The following is a 22,362-nucleotide window of genomic DNA, read 5'->3' on the forward strand; positions in this document are numbered from 1 at the left end:
AAGGTCTTCCATTTACAGTCCCTGGACGAAGTCGCAAAAATGTCTTTCTCAGCGGGTCCAGCTGAAATGAATGGGGAGACTTCAAAAGCCTCCCTTCCCTCCAAGTAGTTTTTTTGTCGGATCCCATTGCTTATTTCTAAGAACTCCCCGTTCTCACTCAGTCACTCGGACAAAGCCACCGTCCTTCCTCTGGTTGAGCACAAGTCCCACTCCAAAAGCCTTGACCATCAAGGGCAGTAAGTCATTCTCCTAGGTCAAAATAAAGAGAGCCGTGTAGACATCCATACCTTGACACTGTGCCACCACATGCATAGTTGACCCTTGATTCTAGAGTTAGCTGCAGATTACAGCATGATTGTTTCTTTCTCTATAAAATGTGCCTAAGGGGCAAATGCTTGTATGGTAAACAAGCCCATGTCGGTTTTTCCACTCACGCAATCTTCCACTAAGTCTGAAGGCACTTGATTTCATGGCAGACAGCAGCGTCTTATCTCATCCCGAGAGGACTAGCTGTTGAGATCGGACCAAAAGATGCAAAAACCTGCTCTTTCGACTGCTCATAAAGTAACCTTCCGAAGACTGCCACAAGCATGCACGGGCACAGTATCATGATCAATGAGACAACTCATGCAGGGAAAGAAAGATAGCATTGACATTCAAGGTTTTTCTTTTTTGTACCTATTTTTATATGCTTTACTGAGCCATGCTGAAATCAAAGGTCAGGACAATGACTTGTATTGAAAACGGGTGTTAATCTTGGCAGTTGCAAGAGAGAAACTACTACAACCTGAATTCAAATAAGCTTGAATTTCCTCCAGTATTTTTTTCATTATACTTTTTTGACATTTAGCAGACACTCTTTTCCAGAGAGACTTACAGAATCAACTAGGGTTAAGTGCCTTGCTCAAGGGCATATCCACAGATTTTTCACCTAGTAGGCTCGGTGATTCGAACCAGTGACCTTTTGGTTACTGGCCCAACGCTCTTAACCGCTAGGCTACCTGATGACCACGTGTCCTTAACGTAAGGTACGTTAGGAGAGGATGATTCCAGTGTTTTAACAACGCTAATATCTCTCTAGGAGCTGATCCATCGTCCGTATTGTGGAATGATTATAATGATAAGGTAAGATTTTAATGGAGAAAGCCGATCCGAGAGCAGCAGTGCATTACCTTCGATCCTGTCAGTATCGACACATTGTCTAACGACACACTTAGCAAACATTCTCTCTACGTGCTTGTTTGGGAAACACTTCAAAAGTTGGCTCGTAAATAACGATGCACCTGGGCCCGGTTTCCTGATAGCGATGTAATTTAGGCTTACAAGTGTTTTTAACAATGCAGCTTTCCTACAACGGACGAAGAGAGAACGTTCTCTAAGTGCGTCGTTGAGGCATGTGTCGATACCGATAGGATGGAAAGGAAGGCAGCGCTGATCTCAGATCAGCTTTCCCCATTCAAAGTATACCTTAACATTAGAATTATTCAACAACACTGACAATGGATCAGCTCCTAGAAAGATTTTATCACCTATGGCTTCAAATATTGAGGTTGGCTTGTTCTAATGTTTACCCTATAATAATGCACTAAATCAAGATTTAGCACATCATTTGAGCACATATTAGGCTACACATCATGAAATATATTGAGACAAATTACAGACAATAGCCTACAAGTAGCAAAATAGAACTCAATTGATTGAACATGAAATGTACAGTATTTCAATGTGATTGAAATAGGCCTATAGCCTCCTGTATTTATATTTGAATGCAGTCGTTTCGGTTTTAATTTCAAGCATCTTCTTATACTCTACGTCGCTTGTTTTGATCAATTGAAAAGACATTGGCAACTTTGTATTTGTAGTCAACTTTGTTCTGACGTTATCGGCGCGGATAAACCATGTGATTCTATGTTTAGCTGAGATTTTCTGTGTATAAAGTGACGCAGGAGGGCAAAAAAAAAGCATCTAACGATGCATTTAGCTGTTCTACAAGTGGTCTGAGGCAGGCGTTAGATTTCAAGCATTTTCAAGTGCAACCGTTAATAACGATGGTTTTGGGAAACAGCTCGAAGATTTAACCATGCTCCTACGAAGGTTCTAACGATGAATTTAGCCTTGAGATGCTTTTGGGAAACTGGGCCCTGGTCTTTAAGCGTCACACGTGACCTGACCGATTCGTGATTGGTCAGGAGGTGAACGGAGAAAGCAGGCTCCAATCGAGAAGCTAGGTAATGGAAAGTGAAAAACAAGGAGATGAGGATAAAAGTTAACCTTTTCATTCAAATGACTGGATTGCAATTACCATTGTTAATACAAGCTAGAGTACTTCAGTTTTATAATCCCTCATCAATCCCTTTTAGATAACGGAAGAGATATGTCATGTCACTGTTCATTAAATCACATTCTGGAAGTTAAGGGCAGCTGGGACACAGAGAAGCCGCTACAGTACTTCGAAAGGATCTAAGGTCTCGATCACATAGAGTTGACTACGAGGAGTCCAGAGGTTGGTTCCACCAGGCATACAATGCACCATAGTTCAGCCACTGCATAATAGAGTAACCTATCTAACAAGTGTACGCACTTTTTAATGAAACCAACATTAAGCAACCTCAAAGGTAAAAACTAAAAGAAAACACACAAAGGAATAATTGTGATTAATTAACTTACAGATATGCATATAACGCACTAAGCAGTCAAAGTTTAGCCTCTGGGTAGAAGGTACGCACATGTGTTTGTTTATCCACATTTTGATGAATCCGACCCCAGGCAGCCTTTGAGTTTTAAAAGGGGTGAAAGCGACAACGCAAGAGGAATAGCAGTCTCTAACATATTCATGAGAAAATAGCTTCGGGTCAGTGTGGGTTGTTGAGCGAATTTCGTACATTTATACTCTTAACATAAAATCAACCTCTTCTACACCCATCTCATTAAGCAATCAATTATCATAATTCCTTGGGCTTGACAAGCAGCAAACAAAACCACATATGAAAATGGAAAGAAAGAAATGGGACCACAACATGCGTCCTTGTGCTTTACAGAAATGTACTATTCCGTTCCGAATCCTCGAGCCAATATACACAATGACGGCACCCACACTCTGCCTCGCTGGCTTCACCTTGGGGAGAGAAAATATGAAGTGGAGCCCGTACTACAGCAGCGTCTACTATGGAGAACCCGGCTCTCCATACTGACCCTGGAGTCCTGACCTTGAAATGTTCTCTGTGCATATTTCAGAAAAATCCAGATTGACAGAGTTTTTTTGTTTCCTGCTCCAACCTGGACCAGCGCTGGACTGCTGCTGCTCTCCTGAAGACTGAATCTTTGGTCGTTTTGGGGGTTTAGACAGTGAAAGGCTGCAGATTCTTCCACAGGGGTGGGGCCGGCATCAGGTTGCTCCTCCTGGGAGAGAGGCGTCACCTCTGATGACCCACAAACATCAGGGTCAGTGTGACCAATAACTGCCATATATGGTGCGCGGTGGGAGGAGCCAGTGACCTCAGATCTGTAGGGACAGAGAAAGAAAAAGATAGTGATGTAGATAATCTAGGGAGGCTGATGTATGAAAATAAATTTCAAAACGTTTTAATTAAGCTAATGGGATGACGTGTGGGTAACGTGTACAATTCCGTGTTTGATTTAAGGAAGACTTTTGAATATATTTGATTGTTTTTAGTTGTTCTGAAGAGGACCGTCCTCTTCTTCTCTGGAGGAGTCTCCTCTGGCATGTAGATGTAATGTGATTTCTCCTGATGTAGACTCACAAATACTTAAGTGGCAGCTCAGCAACAAGTATGCATTATACTTACTGTCGAAATACATCAAGTACTGTGTGAGACAATTCGACAAACAGTTAAGAGGTTCTTAAAAACATTTCCATTAGTAGCATTTGTACGGAACCTTGTTTATCAGCAAAGAGACCCAGCCGACAGTCTCCAGTGTACAAGCGGCAGTGCATCTAACGGCTAATATTTAATGAGGCTGATATCTACCATTTGGGAGGAGATTTAACATAATTTAAGTAATGTAAGTAACGAGGGAATGAAAATTAGATTTGTCTTTTTAGGTCAATCAGACAGTCCAATTTTCTGGCATGCATAATATTTCGACGCAGATGTTTATTCATAACCTCTAAAATGTATTTTCACTGATGATGCCTGACGATGCCTGAAACCAGAATACAGTGGCATATACTCTTGGTGAGTAAACCTGTTTTGAAGAGCTAACAATACCTGATTTAGTACTTGATTTATAATTCCTAAGAGGAATGATATAAATGTATGTTATAAGGCTTGCCTCTTCATGATTGATTGGTTCTGGATGATGTATAGGTCCATGGTTGTCATGGTTGTCATGCCCCCCCCAAAAAAATAGCACTTACTGTTGGGTGGAGGGTCTTTACATTCTCCTTCCTCAATGGTGACATCATCTATGGCGATATCCCCTTCTATACCGGGACCACGAATTCCTTCCAGAACCAACTACCAAAACAGGATACGAAGGACAAAGACAAAACATGTTAACACAAACTGCTTAAATGTCTTTCTGCTACAAATAATGACTAATTCTGTGAAGCATATAGCAAAATATATAAGACATGTTTATATAAGACATGGGCATAAGAGAGGAAGCACAGATGAAGGCAGTTTTGTACTTTGTACCTTAGGGCCACCGTAGTTCTGCATTGGTGACCCACTGCTCCTCCCAAAGAGCTGTACCCACCTGGAAAGAGGCTGTTGGGTGAATGTTGACTTTGGCTTGCTTCCATCGGTCCCCTTGGTTCCCGACCAGGGTCCACACGGAACTGTCTGCGCCTGACTGGCCCTTCTGCCGTAAGTACGCCTTCAACGCCCCTAGAGGAGAAAACATCAAGCACTTTATGGACCACATTGTGCCAGGGAAGCTCAATCAAACACAGCTTAAGTATTTGAAAGAGTTCAAGTACAATTTGAACCCAGATCTGATATCATCTATGGCCTCATCATGGCAGCACATCTCCTTATTTATAGATTATAGTTTTTATAATTATTAATGTATGACCTGATAAAAAAACACATACAGTGGGGAAAAAAAGTATTTAGTCAGCCACCAATTGTGCAAGTTCTCCCACTTAAAAAGATGAGAGAGGCCTGTAATTTTCATCATAGGTACACATCAACTATGACAGACAAAATGAGAAAATAAAATCCAGAAAATCACATTGTAGGATTTTTAATGAATTTATTTGCAAATTATGGTGGAAAATAAGTATTTGGTCAATAACAAAAGTTTCTCAATACTTTGTTATATACCCTTTGTTGGCAATGACACAGGTCAAACGTTTTCTGTAAGTCTTCACAAGGTTTTCACACACTGTTGCTGGTATTTTGGCCCATTCCTCCATGCAGATCTCCTCTAGAGCAGTGATGTTTTGGGGCTGTCGCTGGGCAACACAGACTTTCAACTCCCTCCAAAGATTTTCTATGGGGTTGAGATCTGGAGACTGGCTAGGCCACTCCAGGACCTTGAAATGCTTCTTACGAAGCCACTCCTTCGTTGCCCGGGCGGTGTGTTTGGGATCATTGTCATGCTGAAAGACCCAGCCACGTTTCATCTTCAATGCCCTTGCTGATGGAAGGAGGTTTTCACTCAAAATCTCACGATACATGGCCCCATTCATTCTTTCCTTTACACGGATCAGTCGTCCTGGTCCCTTTGCAGAAAAACAGCCCCAAAGCATGATGTTTCCACCCCCATGCTTCACAGTAGGTATGGTGTTCTATTTTGGTTTCATCTGACCATATGACATTCTCCCAATCCTCTTCTGGATCATCCAAATGCACTCTAGCAAACTTCAGACGGGCCTGGACATGTACTGGCTTAAGCAGGGGGACACGTCTGGCACTGCAGGATTTGAGTCCCTGGCGGCGTAGTGTGTTACTGATGGTAGGCTTTGTTACTTTGGTCCCAGCTCTCTGCAGGTCATTCACTAGGTCCCCCCGTGTGGTTCTGGGATTTTTGCTCACCGTTCTTGTGATCATTTTGACCCCACGGGGTGAGATCTTGCGTGGAGCCCCAGATCGAGGGAGATTATCAGTGGTCTTGTATGTCTTCCATTTCCTAATAATTGCTCCCACAGTTGATTTCTTCAAACCAAGCTGCTTACCTATTGCAGATTCAGTCTTCCCAGCCTGGTGCAGGTCTACAATTTTGTTTCTGGTGTCCTTTGACAGCTCTTTGGTCTTGGCCATAGTGGAGTTTGGAGTGTGACTGTTTGAGGTTGTGGACAGGTGTCTTTTATACTAATAACAAGTTCAAACAGGTGCCATTAATACAGGTAACGAGTGGCTGACTAAATACTTTTTTTCCCCACTGTAGCCTAACTGAAAATACTAAATGATTCAAGGGGTCTACACATTAACCTCCCATTATTGAGTTATGGCTTTTAATGAGAGAGTGGGATGTATCACAATGGATTCATTTGACAATATAATTTACTTGTCAAGGGATGATCATGGAAGTGAAATCTTGTATGTTTCTTTTCAGTACAAACGAGGTGATGCCAAATAGAGTGCTCTGATGTATAGACCCACATGAAAAAATACTACAGTTTACTATAGAATACTATAGTACTTACTATAGAATTCTATGTAATTCTGTAGTATACTGTATAATACTATACTCCACACTGTAGTATCCCTCGATCATGTAGTGCTTACTATAGAATGCAATACACAAACATTTTGGGGGTGATTTTAGTTTTTGGTTAAAAAAAAAGGAATTCAGCTAAAAATGAGTTTACTTTAGGAAATCTGTTCCCAAGTATTCCCACACAAGAGAGAAGACATATGTGATCGTGTCTCAGGTATGAAATGATTGTTATTTTCAAATACAATTTATTTTTTGGGCTTAGTTGTGATCAATATGCAGTCTACAAATTCTTATAATTATTTTCCGGTCCCCTGACCATCTGTGTAGAATTTTGTAGTATATTGTAGAATACTATAGTAAATACAACAGTATTATCCACATAAAAACACTGTAGTAAATACTAGAGTAATGTCCCCAAAAACGCTACAGTGTCTGCAAGATCTCACTGCATGATCAAATGACACCAACAACAAACTCCTGCAAAATGCCCTCTACTTCAAATGAGAACTCAGTCTCTCCACCACCCAGTCACACATTCTGCACATAATCAAAAAAAGCTCTGAATGCAGGTTACCTTTCTTTCTCTAACAGAAACCAGTGAAAGGAAACAGACAGGTTAGGATACATTTCTGACTCTGGGCTGCTGGTTGCTGAGGCTGAGAGAGCAGAGAGAGAGAGGGCCCTTTGACACGTCCTATTCAGAATCGCGACAGCTTTGTGGAGCAGAAAATTGTGGTTACAAGCGTGTCTGGCAGGTCAGGGGTCACACCCATCGCTCAAGTGCAACTGTCTGTCTGATTAAGACACTGCGCCAACAGGAGAGCAGGGGTGTGAAACAGCAACCTTGGTCACATAAGCAGAGGAGCCTGAATAGAATTTGACGGAGGATAAAGTTATTCATATTTTAATGGAATGGTCGTAAAAACCCAGAAATAGTGAGAGTTCAACTGCAATTTTTCACCAACGCCCAGGGGGCTTCAGATATTCTGGCATTGAAGTGTTATTGAGTGGTTGTCAAATTTTAAAAAAAGAAAGGTGGGTGTACAACTTAAGTGGTAAGCAAACACTTTTATCTAATCATCAGGGAGGTACCGAACAGGGAAGTGGGGGATAAGATTGCAAGTGGATGCTGATTGAAAGCTAGCAGGTAGGTATTAACAAGTCAAACCCACTCCCTCCATGCTGAAATAGATTGGCCTGATGAAAAAGCTATAGCACTTCATTTGCATTCATCCTTGTACCATACATACCATGCCTGCTAGCACCCAGGCATCTTACCTATGTGTTTCCCATACATATGGTAGTAGAAGCCAAAGCAATAGGTTGGAGAGGACGTCACAGTCCCATAGGGGCTTTTGGGGGCGACGTTGAAAGTGGGGGTCAACAGTCGGGCCTTTTCTCCCTCCAGGCGCGGTCGAGACGTCTCGATGTACATGTAGAAACCTGTATGTTGGCAAAACAACGACAATCAAAGTAGAAAGCTGTATGTTGGCAAAACAACGACAATCAAAGTAGAAAGCTGTATGATGGTAAAACAAAGTCACTGACTGAACAATGCAACATATTGTATGTAAAACCCCAAAAAGTAACCCTCTCTGTCCTTCCATGGTAACCCTCTCTGTCCTGCCATGGTAACCCTCTCTGTCCTTCCATGGTAACCCTCTCTGTCCTGCCATGGTAACCCTCTCTGTCCTTCCATGGTAACCCTCTCTGTCCTGCCATGGTAACCCTCTCTGTCCTTCCATGGTAACCCTCTCTGTCCTGCCATGGTAACCCTCTCTGTCCTTCCATGGTAACCCTCTCTGTCCTGCCATGGTAACCCTCTCTGTCCTGCCATGGTAACCCTCTCTGCCCTGCCATGGTAACCCTCTCTGTCCTGCCATGGTAACCCTCTCTGTCCTGCCATGGTAATGTGATTCTGACCTGGGTTCCATTAATATTTATCTTCTTTCAAATACATTGATAGTTTCATTAAGTCTGCCTCGAGTGCCAGAAGGGCTGGCTTTGCACATTTGGGATTATTGGTGCAATTGCGCCAGGCAAGCACAGCTAAAGATACAAGTATTTGAATGACAACAAATACTATTTGAACCCAGGTCTGATGTGATGGCGTTCCACTGCAATGGAGAGACCATCAGAATTCTAAACCAAACGGCAGAGTTCATCTCTCTAATAACTGCTACAAGTTTGCAGCTTAGGCACTGCCGTTAGAAGGCCATAAACTGTTGTGGTATTGGGAGAGGTTTCTGCACTGCAACCCTCTGTCTGACATTGTATACAGTGCAATCCATAATACAGGCCTTATCCGTGGATACCAATCAGAAGGAAGAAAAAGAAGACCGTTTCACCTTCTTAGAGCAAGTAACGTTGGGAAACTGTGAGCCAAGTGTTTCATCGTAATGCCTTGGATAATTAAAAGTAATGCATTATTTCTAACATAATCCATCTTAACATGCCCTAAAACACTTAAACAAATGTATCCCCGAGGAGTCCCACCGATTAATTGGTTTATTTAACGACTTTATTTTTTGGCATTTAACGAGTGGATGGAATTGCGGGAGATTGTACTTTGGGGGGAATGGCTACTGCTAGTTCCCTTAAGGCGGATGTCGACGGGCAGGCAGTGACAGACACTCATATTTCATAATGCTGCCCGCTCTCTAAAGGAAATGTCACAGCCATCCCCGCAGTGCTGCAGATGTCCATCACAGCTACCATACCCAATAAAGACACAGAACAGAGGAGGAGGAGGAGGATGAGATGAGGAGGAGATGGGGCGGAGGAGGAGGAGATGAGGAGGAGGAGGATGAGATGGGGCGGAGGAGGAGGATGAAATGGGGCGGAGGAGGAGGATGAGATGGGGCGGAGGAGGAGGATGAGATGGGGCGGAGGAGGAGGATGAAATGGGGCGGAGGAGGAGGATGAGATGGGGCGGAGGAGGAGGATGAGATGGGGCGGAGGAGGAGGAGGAGGAGGATGAAATGGGGCAGAGGAGGAGGATGAGAAGGGGCAGAGGAGGAGGATGAGATGGGGCGGAGGAGGAGGATGAGATGGGGCAGAGGAGGAGGATGAGATGGGGCAGAGGAGGAGGATGAGATGGGGCGGAGGAGGAGGATGAGAAGGGGCAGAGGAGGAGGCGGCGGCGGCGATGGGGCGGCGATGGGGCGGAGGAGGAGGAGGTACTATACAACAGGGGAGCATACCAACTTCAGTAAAGAAAAGTACAAATGGCAACTGCAAAGAAAACTAACATATGATACGTAAAGTAGACTTGCGTATGACAAGTCTTACAATGCATTATAATTGCATCATATACCTGTTGGCTGAAGTGTAATTCAGAGTCCAAAGCTGCGGCCCATTGTGCCATAGATACATGGCTCTGAGACTACCGTCCGCGAGGGACGCACAGCCCGACCGCCCACCTCCCCATAATTCCCTAACACTGTGGCTCTGAGTAGGTGTCTTCTATTCATTTGAATGGGGTGGCGGTTGGAGGAATGTCTTGAGCCAGGCTGAGAATTGAAAGCCAATAGTCCAGTATTCTAGAACACTGCTGTGCGGACACGTAAATGTTTTGGACTCTGATAAGCGCTTAAGTGTTAAATTATTTTCATGACTTGGGCTAATTGATTGCAATTATGAAGCTAACTGGCTGTATTTACTAGCCTTCAGCTAGACTGGCTGTATTTACTAGCCTTCAACTAGACTGGCTGTATTTACCAGCCTTCAACTAGACTGGCTGTATTTACCAGCCTTCAACTAGACTGGCTGTATTTACCAGCCTTCAGCTAGACTGGCTGTATTTACCAGCCTTCAGCTAGACTGGCTGTATTTACCAGCCTTCAGCTAGACTGGCTGTATTTACTAGCCTTCAGCTAGACTGGCTGTATTTACTAGCCTTCAACTAGACTGGCTGTATTTACCAGCCTTCAACTAGACTGGCTGTATTTACCAGCCTTCAACTAGACTGGCTGTATTTACCAGCCTTCAACTAGACTGGCTGTATTTACCAGCCTTCAGCTAGACTGGCTGTATTTACTAGCCTTCAACTAGACTGGCTGTATTTACCAGCCTTCAACTAGACTGGCTGTATTTACTAGCCTTCAACTAGACTGGCTGTATTTACTAGCCTTCAACTAGACTGGCTGTATTTACTAGCCTTCAACTAGACTGGCTGTATTTACTAGCCTTCAGCTAGACTGGCTGTATTTACTAGCCTTCAACTAGACTGGCTGTATTTACCAGCCTTCAGCTAGACTGGCTGTATTTACCAGCCTTCAGCTAGACTGGCTGTATTTACTAGCCTTCAACTAGACTGGCTGTATTTACTAGCCTTCAACTAGACTGGCTGTATTTACTAGCCTTCAACTAGACTGGCTGTATTTACTAGCCTTCAACTAGACTGGCTGTATTTACTAGCCTTCAACTAGACTGGCTGTATTTACTAGCCTTCAACTAGACTGGCTGTATTTACTAGACTTCAGCTAGACTGGCTGTATTTACTAGCCTTCAACTAGACTGGCTGTATTTACCAGCCTTCAGCTAGACTGGCTGTATTTACTAGCCTTCAACTAGACTGGCTGTATTTACCAGCCTTCAGCTAGACTGGCTGTATTTACTAGCCTTCAACTAGACTGGCTGTATTTACTAGCCTTCAACTAGACTGGCTGTATTTACTAGCCTTCAACTAGACTGGCTGTATTTACCAGCCTTCAACTAGACTGGCTGTATTTACTAGCCTTCAACTAGACTGGCTGTATTTACTAGCCTTCAGCTAGACTGGCTGTATTTACTAGCCTGCAGCTAGACTGGCTGTATTTACTAGCCTTCAGCTAGACTGGCTGTATTTACTAGCCTGCAGCTAGACTGGCTGTATTTACTAGCCTGCAGCTAGACTGGCTGTATTTACTAGCCTGCAGCTAGACTGGCTGTATTTACTAGCCTGCAGCTAGACTGGCTGTATTTACCAGCCTTCAGCTAGACTGGCTGTATTTACCAGCCTTCAGCTAGACTGGCTGTATTTACTAGCCTTCAGCTAGACTGGCTGTATTTACTAGCCTTCAACTAGACTGGCTGTATTTACCAGCCTTCAGCTAGACTGGCTGTATTTACCAGCCTTCAGCTAGACTGGCTGTATTTACTAGCCTTCAGCTAGACTGGCTGTATTTACCAGCCTTCAGCTAGACTGGCTGTATTTACTAGCCTGCAGCTAGACTGGCTGTATTTACCAGCCTTCAACTAGACTGGCTGTATTTACTAGCCTTCAACTAGACTGGCTGTATTTACTAGCCTGCAGCTAGACTGGCTGTATTTACCAGCCTTCAACTAGACTGGCTGTATTTACCAGCCTTCAACTAGACTGGCTGTATTTACTAGCCTTCAGCTAGACTGGCTGTATTTACTAGCCTTCAACTAGACTGGCTGTATTTACTAGCCTTCAACTAGACTGGCTGTATTTACCAGCCTTCAACTAGACTGGCTGTATTTACTAGCCTTCAGCTAGACTGGCTGTATTTACTAGCCTTCAACTAGACTGGCTGTATTTACCAGCCTTCAACTAGACTGGCTGTATTTACTAGCCTTCAGCTAGACTGGCTGTATTTACTAGCCTGCAGCTAGACTGGCTGTATTTACTAGCCTGCAGCTAGACTGGCTGTATTTACCAGCCTTCAACTAGACTGGCTGTATTTACTAGCCTTCAACTAGACTGGCTGTATTTACCAGCCTTCAACTAGACTGGCTGTATTTACCAGCCTTCAGCTAGACTGGCTGTATTTACTAGCCTTCAACTAGACTGGCTGTATTTACTAGCCTTCAACTAGACTGGCTGTATTTACCAGCCTTCAACTAGACTGGCTGTATTTACTAGCCTTCAACTAGACTGGCTGTATTTACCAGCCTTCAACTAGACTGGCTGTATTTACCAGCCTTCAGCTAGACTGGCTGTATTTACTAGCCTTCAACTAGACTGGCTGTATTTACCAGCCTTCAACTAGACTGGCTGTATTTACCAGCCTTCAACTAGACTGGCTGTATTTACCAGCCTTCAACTAGACTGGCTGTATTTACTAGCCTTCAACTAGACTGGCTGTATTTACCAGCCTTCAGCTAGACTGGCTGTATTTACTAGCCTTCAACTAGACTGGCTGTATTTACTAGCCTGCAGCTAGACTGGCTGTATTTACTAGCCTTCAGCTAGACTGGCTGTATTTACTAGCCTTCAACTAGACTGGCTGTATTTACCAGCCTTCAGCTAGACTGGCTGTATTTACTAGCCTTCAACTAGACTGGCTGTATTTACCAGCCTTCAGCTAGACTGGCTGTATTTACCAGCCTTCAGCTAGACTGGCTGTATTTACTAGCCTTCAGCTAGACTGGCTGTATTTACTAGCCTTCAACTAGACTGGCTGTATTTACCAGCCTTCAGCTAGACTGGCTGTATTTACCAGCCTTCAGCTAGACTGGCTGTATTTACTAGCCTTCAACTAGACTGGCTGTATTTACCAGCCTTCAACTAGACTGGCTGTATTTACCAGCCTTCAGCTAGACTGGCTGTATTTACCAGCCTTCAGCTAGACTGGCTGTATTTACTAGCCTTCAGCTAGACTGGCTGTATTTACCAGCCTTCAACTAGACTGGCTGTATTTACTAGCCTTCAACTAGACTGGCTGTATTTACTAGCCTTCAACTAGACTGGCTGTATTTACCAGCCTTCAGCTAGACTGGCTGTATTTACTAGCCTTCAGCTAGACTGGCTGTATTTACCAGCCTTCAGCTAGACTGGCTGTATTTACCAGCCTTCAGCTAGACTGGCTGTATTTACTAGCCTTCAACTAGACTGGCTGTATTTACTAGCCTTCAACTAGACTGGCTGTATTTACCAGCCTTCAACTAGACTGGCTGTATTTACCAGCCTTCAACTAGACTGGCTGTATTTACTAGCCTTCAACTAGACTGGCTGTATTTACTAGCCTTCAACTGGACTGGCTGTATTTACTAGCCTTCAACTAGACTGGCTGTATTTACCAGCCTTCAACTAGACTGGCTGTATTTACTAGCCTTCAACTAGACTGGCTGTATTTACTAGCCTTCAACTAGACTGGCTGTATTTACCAGCCTTCAGCTAGACTGGCTGTATTTACTAGCCTTCAGCTAGACTGGCTGTATTTACTAGCCTGCAGCACTTCAATCTGTTTGTGTGCCTTCTTGCATTATATGTTTTGCTAAATTTGTATCCTTTTTTTCATTCATTGAGCTTTTTATTACTGTTTCATTCACTTATTGTTGTAGCATTGTTGAGAGGTAAACCTGCAAGTCAGCATTTCATTGCACTGTGTGCCCACGTAGATCATGTGTATATGACAACTGAACAAAACTGAACACTGTCCTTGACCTCCCGGACCTGCTGGAATATCAACTCCAGAAACAATCTATCAGAACCTCCCTCCCTCCCTACCATGGCAACACTGTACATAGCAAGAACCATGAACACTTCCCAGAAGTGGCCTTCTCAGATTTACAGAATGCATTGTATTGTACTCTTTGTGTTGACTTCTGTGTTGCTTTGTGAAAATACTGTATTAAGAAAGAAAGAGATCTATTGATTCTATTCTGAATGCATCCCATGTCCCACATCCCATAGCATGGTATGCATGGTTTTCAGTACTGTAGGTAACATGGAGAGAATAGAAAATACATTTCAAACATTGTTTAAAACATGGTTTCCATTCATCAATGCAGTTGCATAAATGTCCTTGAAATGTTTGCCACATAAACGCCCATGTATACTGGCCTGACTAAAGCAGCAGGCTGAGGCTGTCCCTTTGTAATTGCAGTGTCAAACAACAATTAATCTATGTTTTTCTGTCAGGCCATCACTAACAAAGGATTCTAATTGTTTACTACTGGATTTAGCAATTTGACAACTATAGATTTGGCGACCAGAGTTGAGAAAGTACCAATGTTATGCAAATGACAAGCGGCATGATTTAGCGACATGACTATTTACAATAGTTGGACCTCCTGATATGTCATCTCATCACTGTACACCATCATGGTCAATGTCAACTACATTGACCATGATGTGGGTAAGGCCTGTTTTTTCATCAATAACTAGGGAACAGGAAGGGCTCGGGTATCACTCAATTGATCACTAACATTTTGCTTGTGCTCTGCTGCGCAGTACAGTCATATCTGACTAAGATCATAATAACATGGTGTCAGAAGCGCTTCAACATCATCAAATATAAGACAGGAGAGATTATTTCACAGAAAATAATAATGTTCCTTGAGTTTTGTCAGAGTTTAGAGTGACAAAGTAGCTAACAGCTAACTGCTCTCTCATGTCTCTTCATTGAGGAGAGCAGCCCAAGCGGAGCCGTTGCTATGGATACTCACAGACGCAGAGCCACCATGAACGCAGGGAGTGAGTGACAGACGGAGAGGAGCAGCTAAATCGATTTACTAACGGTGGAAGTAATTTCTGATTTTGGGTTTTGGGCAGGGCCGGGCCTTACATTTGGCAGAAGCAATCGGGTCTGGGTAGGGTAAGGCATGAATGTTGCGGGCATGGGTAGGGCTTGGGCTTAAAATTCAGGCCCGTGCAGGGCTCTACAACTACATGAGAGCAGAACAGAATGGATAAATTAGTTGAAAGATAAGAGTTGGGTGAGAGTGTGCATGCGTGTGAATGTACATTTGTGTGTGTGCTAACCTTGCTTGGAGCCGACTCGGTCACTGCTGGGCCCGGTGTTGGGCGTATACTTGGTGTTTCTGGTGGCGGCGCTGTGTCGGGTCCAGTCAAAGTCCTCCGTCTTGTCCTGGGTGAACATACACACGGCCTCGTCCTCAAAGCTGCACTGGAACTCTCCTGATGGGGAAGACACACAGAGAAGACATTTAGATGCTACTGTACATGAATGTCAGGAAAGATAGACTTTATGCATGTTCAAACATCTTACTGACGATTATGAAATGTGCTTATAATGCATTATGAAGACGGTATTCATAGGAAATATTTTATTTTTCAACAAAAAAAATACGGTGCATAACATATACAAACTGTGCATAACATTATAAACTGAACTGTGTATAACATTATAAACTGTGTATAACATTATAAACTGTGTATAACATTATAAACTGTGTATAACATTATAAACTGTGTATAACATTATAAAGTGTATAACATTATAAACTGTGTATAACATTATAAACTGTGTATAACATTATAAAGTGTATAACATTATAAACTGTGTATAACATTATAAACTGTGTATAACATTATAAACTGTGTATAACATTATAAACTGAACTGTGTCTAACATTATAAACTGTGTATAACATTATAAACTGTGTATAACATTATAAACTGAACTGTGTATAACATTATAAACTGTGTATAACATTATAAACTGTGTATAACATTATAAACTGAACTGTGTATAACATTATAAACTGTGTATAACATTATAAACTGTGTATAACACTACCTTTTTCTTAATCTCTGGCCGTTTTTTAATTAAAACATTTTGGTTGGCTTGTCTTATTAAATATTTGGATCAAACTGCCTAAGGGTTAGGGGGTCCATTCATAGGAGTGATATACTATATATATAAGAGATGTACTTACTCAAGTGAGGGTTGACTGGAGCTGAAAGGGAAAGCAAGACTTTAATCATTTAGACGTTCCAACTTCTGAAAGGAACGCCTGCGTCTAAGATTTCATCCCTACTCTGTATGAAAGAGCCGTGGGGAAATATATAAAAAGGAAGAACTACTTTGTTTGTCCCTGCAGCCTAATTGGAGGCAGAGTACTAGGGAGTAGTGAGGCCGTGCCATCAAGCCCTCTTATCATCTGGAGGGAGAGAGGGTTAGGGTTAGGTTACTCCGGAGAGAGAGGGTTAGGGTTAGGTTACTCCGGAGAGAGAGGGTTAGGGTTAGGTTACTCAGGAGGGAGAGAGGGTGAGGGTTAGGTTACTCAGGAGGGAGAGAGGGTTAGGGTTAGGTTACTCAGGAGGGAGAGAGGGTTAGGGTTAGGTTACTCCGGAGGGAGAGAGGGTTAGGGTTAGGTTACTCCGGAGGGAGAGAGGGTTAGGGTTAGGTTACTCAGGAGGGAGAGAGGGTTAGGGTTAGGTTACTCAGGAGGGAGAGAGGGTTAGGGTTAGGTTACTCCGGAGGGAGAGAGAGGGTTAGGTTACTCCGGAGGGAGAGAGGGTTAGGGGTTAGGTTACTCCGGAGGGAGAGAGGGTTAGGGTTAGGTTACTCAGGAGGGAGAGAGGGTTAGGGTTAGGTTACTCCGGAGAGAGAGAGGGTTAGGGTTAGGTTACTCCGGAGAGAGAGGGTTAGGGTTAGGTTACTCAGGAGGGAGAGAGGGTTAGGGTTAGGTTACTCAGGAGGGAGAGAGGGTTAGGGTTAGGTTACTCCGGAGGGAGAGAGGGTTAGGGTTAGGTTACTCCGGAGGGAGAGAGGGTTAGGTTACTCCGGAGGAGAGAGGGTTAGGGTTAGGTTACTCAGGAGGGAGAGAGGGTTAGGGTTAGGTTACTCAGGAGGGAGAGAGGGTTAGGGTTAGGTTACTCCGGAGGGAGAGAGGGTTAGGTTACTCCGGAGGGAGAGAGGGTTAGGGTTAGGTTACTCCGGAGGGAGAGAGGGTTAGGGTTAGGTTACTCAGGAGGGAGAGAGGGTTAGGGTTAGGTTACTCCGGAGAGAGAGAGGGTTAGGGTTAGGTTACTCCGGAGAGAGAGGGTTAGGGTTAGGTTACTCAGGAGGGAGAGAGGGTTAGGGTTAGGTTACTCAGGAGGGAGAGAGGGTTAGGGTTAGGTTACTCCGGAGGGAGAGAGGGTTAGGTTACTCAGGAGGGAGAGAGGGTTAGGGTTAGGTTACTCAGGAGGGAGAGAGGGTTAGGGTTAGGTTACTCAGGAGGGAGAGAGGGTTAGGGTTAGGTTACTCCGGAGGGAGAGAGGGTTAGGTTACTCCGGAGGGAGAGAGGGTTAGGGTTAGGTTACTCCGGAGGGAGAGAGGGTTAGGGTTAGGTTACTCAGGAGGGAGAGAGGGTTAGGGTTAGGTTACTCCGGAGAGAGAGAGGGTTAGGGTTAGGTTACTCCGGAGAGAGAGAGGGTTAGGTTACTAAGGAGGGAGAGAGGGTTAGAGTTAGGTTACTCCGGAGGGAGAGAGGGTTAGGGTTAGGTTACTCCGGAGGGAGAGAGGGTTAGAGTTAGGTTACTCCGGAGGGAGAGAGGGTTAGGGTTAGGTTACTCCGGAGAGAGAGAGGGTTAGGGTTAGGTTACTCCGGAGGGAGAGAGGGTTAGGGTTAGGTTACTCCGGAGAGAGAGAGGGTTAGGGTTAGGTTACTCCGGAGGGAGAGAGGGTTAGGGTTAGGTTACTCCGGAGAGAGAGAGGGTTAGGTTACTCCGGAGAGAGAGAGGGTTAGGTTACTAAGGAGGGAGAGAGGGTTAGGGTTAGCTTACTCCGGAGAGAGAGAGGGTTAGGGTTAGGTTACTCCGGAGAGAGAGAGGGTTAGGTTCCTCAGGAGGGAGAGAGGGTTAGGGTTAGGTTACTCTGGAGGGAGAGAGAGTTAGGGTTAGGTTACTCCGGAGAGAGAGAGGGTTAGGGTTAGGTTACTCAGGAGGGAGAGAGGGTTAGGGTTAGGTTACTCCGGAGGGAGAGAGAGTTAGGGTTAGGTTACTCCGGAGAGAGAGAGGGTTAGGTTAGGTTACTCAGGAGGGAGAGAGGGTTAGGGTTAGGTTACTCCGGAGGGAGAGAGAGTTAGGGTTAGGTTACTCCGGAGAGAGAGAGGGTTAGGGTTAGGTTACTAAGGAGGGAGAGAGGGTTAGGTTACTCCGGAGAGAGAGAGGGTTAGGGTTAGGTTACTCCGGAGAGAGAGAGGGTTAGGTTACTCAGGAGGGAGAGAGGGTTAGGGTTAGGTTACTCCGGAGGGAGAGAGGGTTAGGGTTAGGTTACTCCGGAGAGAAAGAGGGTTAGGGTTAGGTTACTCAGGAGGGAGAGAGGGTTAGGGTTAGGTTACTCCGGAGGGAGAGAGGGTTAGGTTACTCCGGAGGGAGAGAGGGTTAGGTTACTCCGGAGGGAGAGAGGTTAGGGTTAGGTTACTCAGGAGGGAGAGAGGGTTAGGGTTAGCTTACTCCGGAGAGAGAGAGGGTTAGGGGTTAGGTTACTCCGGAGAGAGAGAGGGTTAGGTTCCTCAGGAGGGAGAGAGGGTTAGGGTTAGGTTACTCTGGAGGGAGAGAGAGTTAGGGTTAGGTTACTCCGGAGAGAGAGAGGGTTAGGGTTAGGTTACTCAGGAGGGAGAGAGGGTTAGGGTTAGGTTACTCCGGAGGGAGAGAGAGTTAGGGTTAGGTTACTCCGGAGAGAGAGAGGGTTAGGGTTAGGTTACTCAGGAGGGAGAGAGGGTTAGGGTTAGGTTACTCCGGAGGGAGAGAGAGTTAGGGTTAGGTTACTCCGGAGAGAGAGAGGGTTAGGGTTAGGTTACTAAGGAGGGAGAGAGGGTTAGAGTTAGGTTACTCCGGAGAGAGAGAGGGTTAGGGTTAGGTTACTCCGGAGAGAGAGAGGGTTAGGTTACTCAGGAGGGAGAGAGGGTTAGGGTTAGGTTACTCCGGAGGGAGAGAGGGTTAGGGTTAGGTTACTCCGGAGAGAGAGAGGGTTAGGTTACTCAGGAGGGAGAGAGGGTTAGGGTTAGGTTACTCCGGAGGGAGAGAGGGTTAGGTTACTCCGGAGGGAGAGAGGGTTAGGTTACTCCGGAGGGAGAGAGGGTTAGGGTTAGGTTACTCAGGAGGGAGAGGGGGTTAGGGTTAGGTTACTCCGGAGGGAGAGAGGGTTAGGGTTAGGTTACTCCGGAGGGAGAGAGGGTTAGGGTTAGGTTACTCAGGAGGGAGAGAGGGTTAGGGTTAGGTTACTCAGGAGGAGAGAGGGTTAGGGTTAGGTTACTCCGGAGGGAGAGAGGGTTAGGGGTTAGGTTACTCCGGAGAGAGAGGGTTAGGGTTAGGTTACTCCGGAGGGAGAGAGGGTTAGGGTTAGGTTACTCCGGAGGGAGAGAGGGTTAGGGTTAGGTTACTCCGGAGAGAGAGGGTTAGGTACTACGGAGGAGAGAGGGTTAGGGTTAGGTTACTCAGGAGGGAGAGAGGGTTAGGGTTAGGTTACTCCGGAGGGAGAGAGGGTTAGGGTTAGGTTACTCCGGAGGGAGAGAGGGTTAGGGTTAGGTTACTCAGGAGGGAGAGAGGGTTAGGGTTAGGTTACTCCGGAGGGAGAGAGAGTTAGGGTTAGGTTACTCCGGAGAGAGAGAGGGTTAGGGTTAGGTTACTCAGGAGGGAGAGAGGGTTAGGGTTAGGTTACTCCGGAGGGAGAGAGAGTTAGGGTTAGGTTACTCCGGAGAGAGAGAGGGTTAGGGTTAGGTTACTCAGGAGGGAGAGAGGGTTAGGGTTAGGTTACTCCGGAGGGAGAGAGAGTTAGGGTTAGGTTACTCCGGAGAGAGAGAGGGTTAGGGTTAGGTTACTAAGGAGGGAGAGAGGGTTAGAGTTAGGTTACTCCGGAGAGAGAGAGGGTTAGGGTTAGGTTACTCCGGAGAGAGAGAGGGTTAGGGTTACTCAGGAGGGAGAGAGGGTTAGGGTTAGGTTACTCCGGAGGAGAGAGGGTTAGGGTTAGGTTACTCCGGAGAGAGAGAGGGTTAGGTTACTCAGGAGGGAGAGAGGGTTAGGGTTAGGTTACTCCGGAGGGAGAGAGGGTTAGGTTACTCCGGAGGGAGAGAGGGTTAGGTTACTCCGGAGGGAGAGAGGGTTAGGGTTAGGTTACTCAGGAGGGAGAGGGGGTTAGGGTTAGGTTACTCCGGAGGGAGAGAGGGTTAGGGTTAGGTTACTCCGGAGGGAGAGAGGGTTAGGGTTAGGTTACTCAGGAGGGAGAGAGGGTTAGGGTTAGGTTACTCAGGAGGGAGAGAGGGTTAGGGTTAGGTTACTCCGGAGGGAGAGAGGGTTAGGGTTAGGTTACTCCGGAGAGAGAGAGGGTTAGGGTTAGGTTACTCCGGAGGGAGAGAGGGTTAGGGTTAGGTTACTCCGGAGGGAGAGAGGGTTAGGGTTAGGTTACTCCGGAGGGAGAGAGGGTTAGGGTTAGGTTACTCCGGAGGGAGAGAGGGTTAGGGTTAGGTTACTCCGGAGGGAGAGAGGGTTAGGTTACTCAGGAGGGAGAGAGAGGGTTAGGGTTAGGTTACTCCGGAGGGAGAGAGGGTTAGGGTTAGGTTACTCAGGAGGGAGAGAGGGTTTATGGGCTGCAGAGGACTAATGGATGAGAAGAAGCACAATGCTCAGGTGAACTATACAGACCTGCAGCTTTCTTAATTTAATTCACCCCCTTCCCTATCGGTCCTTTCCTAATCCCAATGAGGGCAGAACTGCATGCTGGGTAGAGGTTTCCCAACAATGTGCAGTGGAGATAGCTGACCTGAAATGTATCCCAATTTCAACCAATCAACTTCCAGAGCCTAACCTGTAGAGAGAGTATTCTTCAAGCACAGTAGGAGTTGGTGAGATGTATTCAGGCTGTAAACTTTCACGGTAGGCCGTCTGCACTAGAGTAAACCGTGTGTCCCATTTGGTGGTGTAACAGATCAGCCCGGCCCAAGAAAAGGTGCAGCCAGAGGGATCCGTCCCATTGGCTAACGATAAATTGTCAGATATGAACAGAATGCAAAAAAAAGACATCAGAAAACACAACAGCAGCAGATGTTCAAGAGAAAAAGCCATTATTATTATTGAAGTGAAATCTGTAAAAAAAAAAAAAAATGCAGAGAAATGATCCCATTTAACAATTGTATAGAGAACTGCCAATTGATTCATTGATGATTCAATTGAGGATTAAAATATGAAAATGCCTGCATCAAATTATTGTAATTTTGGGTTTGGTTGGTGGTTTGTGGCGAATAGCATCAGATGTTCATTATTTGACTTTTTCCCCCATTGTTTTTCCCTTATCTGAGCCGCAATTATGCATCGGCGTATTCCATTTCCCCCACTACTAAACCACCCTGCTGTTCCCAGATTCAGTGAGGAGGAGGAGGAGGTTGCCTTGGTGAAGAGGAGCAGATGCTGCTAGCTTGGAAACATGCTCTGCATTAGTACTGACTCTAATTGATAGTGTACTCAGTACCTGGCAAGACCACAAGCACTGCGGCTTCAGGGAAGCAGTAGACAGGGAGGCGACAGTGGAAAGAAATGCACAACATTTAGTCAACATCGTTAAGTACACATTCAAATACACATTCAAATTGCCGCATGTATCTTTTCCTCGTTGCGTACGGTAGCCTACATATCTGGAGGACTTCGTTGCACGGGCACACGTTTTCACAAGCCTACATCAGAAAAGGTATTCGCACAAACATGTTTTCGTACATTCTCCTTTTCTCTTGTAGGCGTCACTTCAGTAATATCCTTGTTTTCTTTATCAAACAGCTGCTGTACAATATTTATGGAGAAGGGAACACGATTCTTGAGGCCAAACCCTTGCGCTTACACCAACACTTGTGCTTACGAAACCCAATCCAGTGTATCAAACTGAAGAGGCTGGCATGTTCTCAGGCCTTGAAAGCTGTTATCCAGAGGACAGTTGTAGGCCGTGCCACTACTCATTAGAATCAGAAAGTGCAATGCTAGTATTTAATAAAGTCTCGGGCGGTATACCGCATATCGGGGTATTTTGGAATACCGACGTGTACTACACAGGTATTAAGTGTAACCCA

General features: G+C 45.1%; 1 protein-coding gene across 2 annotated transcripts in view; it reads right to left on the reverse strand.

The window, feature by feature from the left end:
- Window positions 1–2,073: 2,073 nt before the first annotated feature.
- LOC121539027 (MAM domain-containing glycosylphosphatidylinositol anchor protein 2-like) overlaps window positions 2,074–22,362 on the reverse strand; it is a 195,640-nt gene continuing 175,351 nt past the window's right edge. For both annotated transcript variants that reach the window (XM_041847215.2, XM_045206173.1), the window contains exons 12-17: window positions 16,258–16,278; window positions 15,341–15,496; window positions 7,906–8,070; window positions 4,720–4,850; window positions 4,379–4,478; window positions 2,074–3,502 (exon numbers count right to left, since the gene is read on the reverse strand). In XM_041847215.2, coding sequence (XP_041703149.1) covers window positions 3,414–3,502; window positions 4,379–4,478; window positions 4,720–4,850; window positions 7,906–8,070; window positions 15,341–15,496; window positions 16,258–16,278 — 662 coding nt within the window. In that variant the 3' untranslated portion in view covers window positions 2,074–3,413. The remainder of the gene's footprint in view (window positions 3,503–4,378; window positions 4,479–4,719; window positions 4,851–7,905; window positions 8,071–15,340; window positions 15,497–16,257; window positions 16,279–22,362) is intronic.

This window comes from Coregonus clupeaformis, chromosome 21 (assembly GCF_020615455.1).
Source record: "Coregonus clupeaformis isolate EN_2021a chromosome 21, ASM2061545v1, whole genome shotgun sequence".
Classification (NCBI taxonomy): Eukaryota; Metazoa; Chordata; class Actinopteri; order Salmoniformes; family Salmonidae; genus Coregonus; species Coregonus clupeaformis.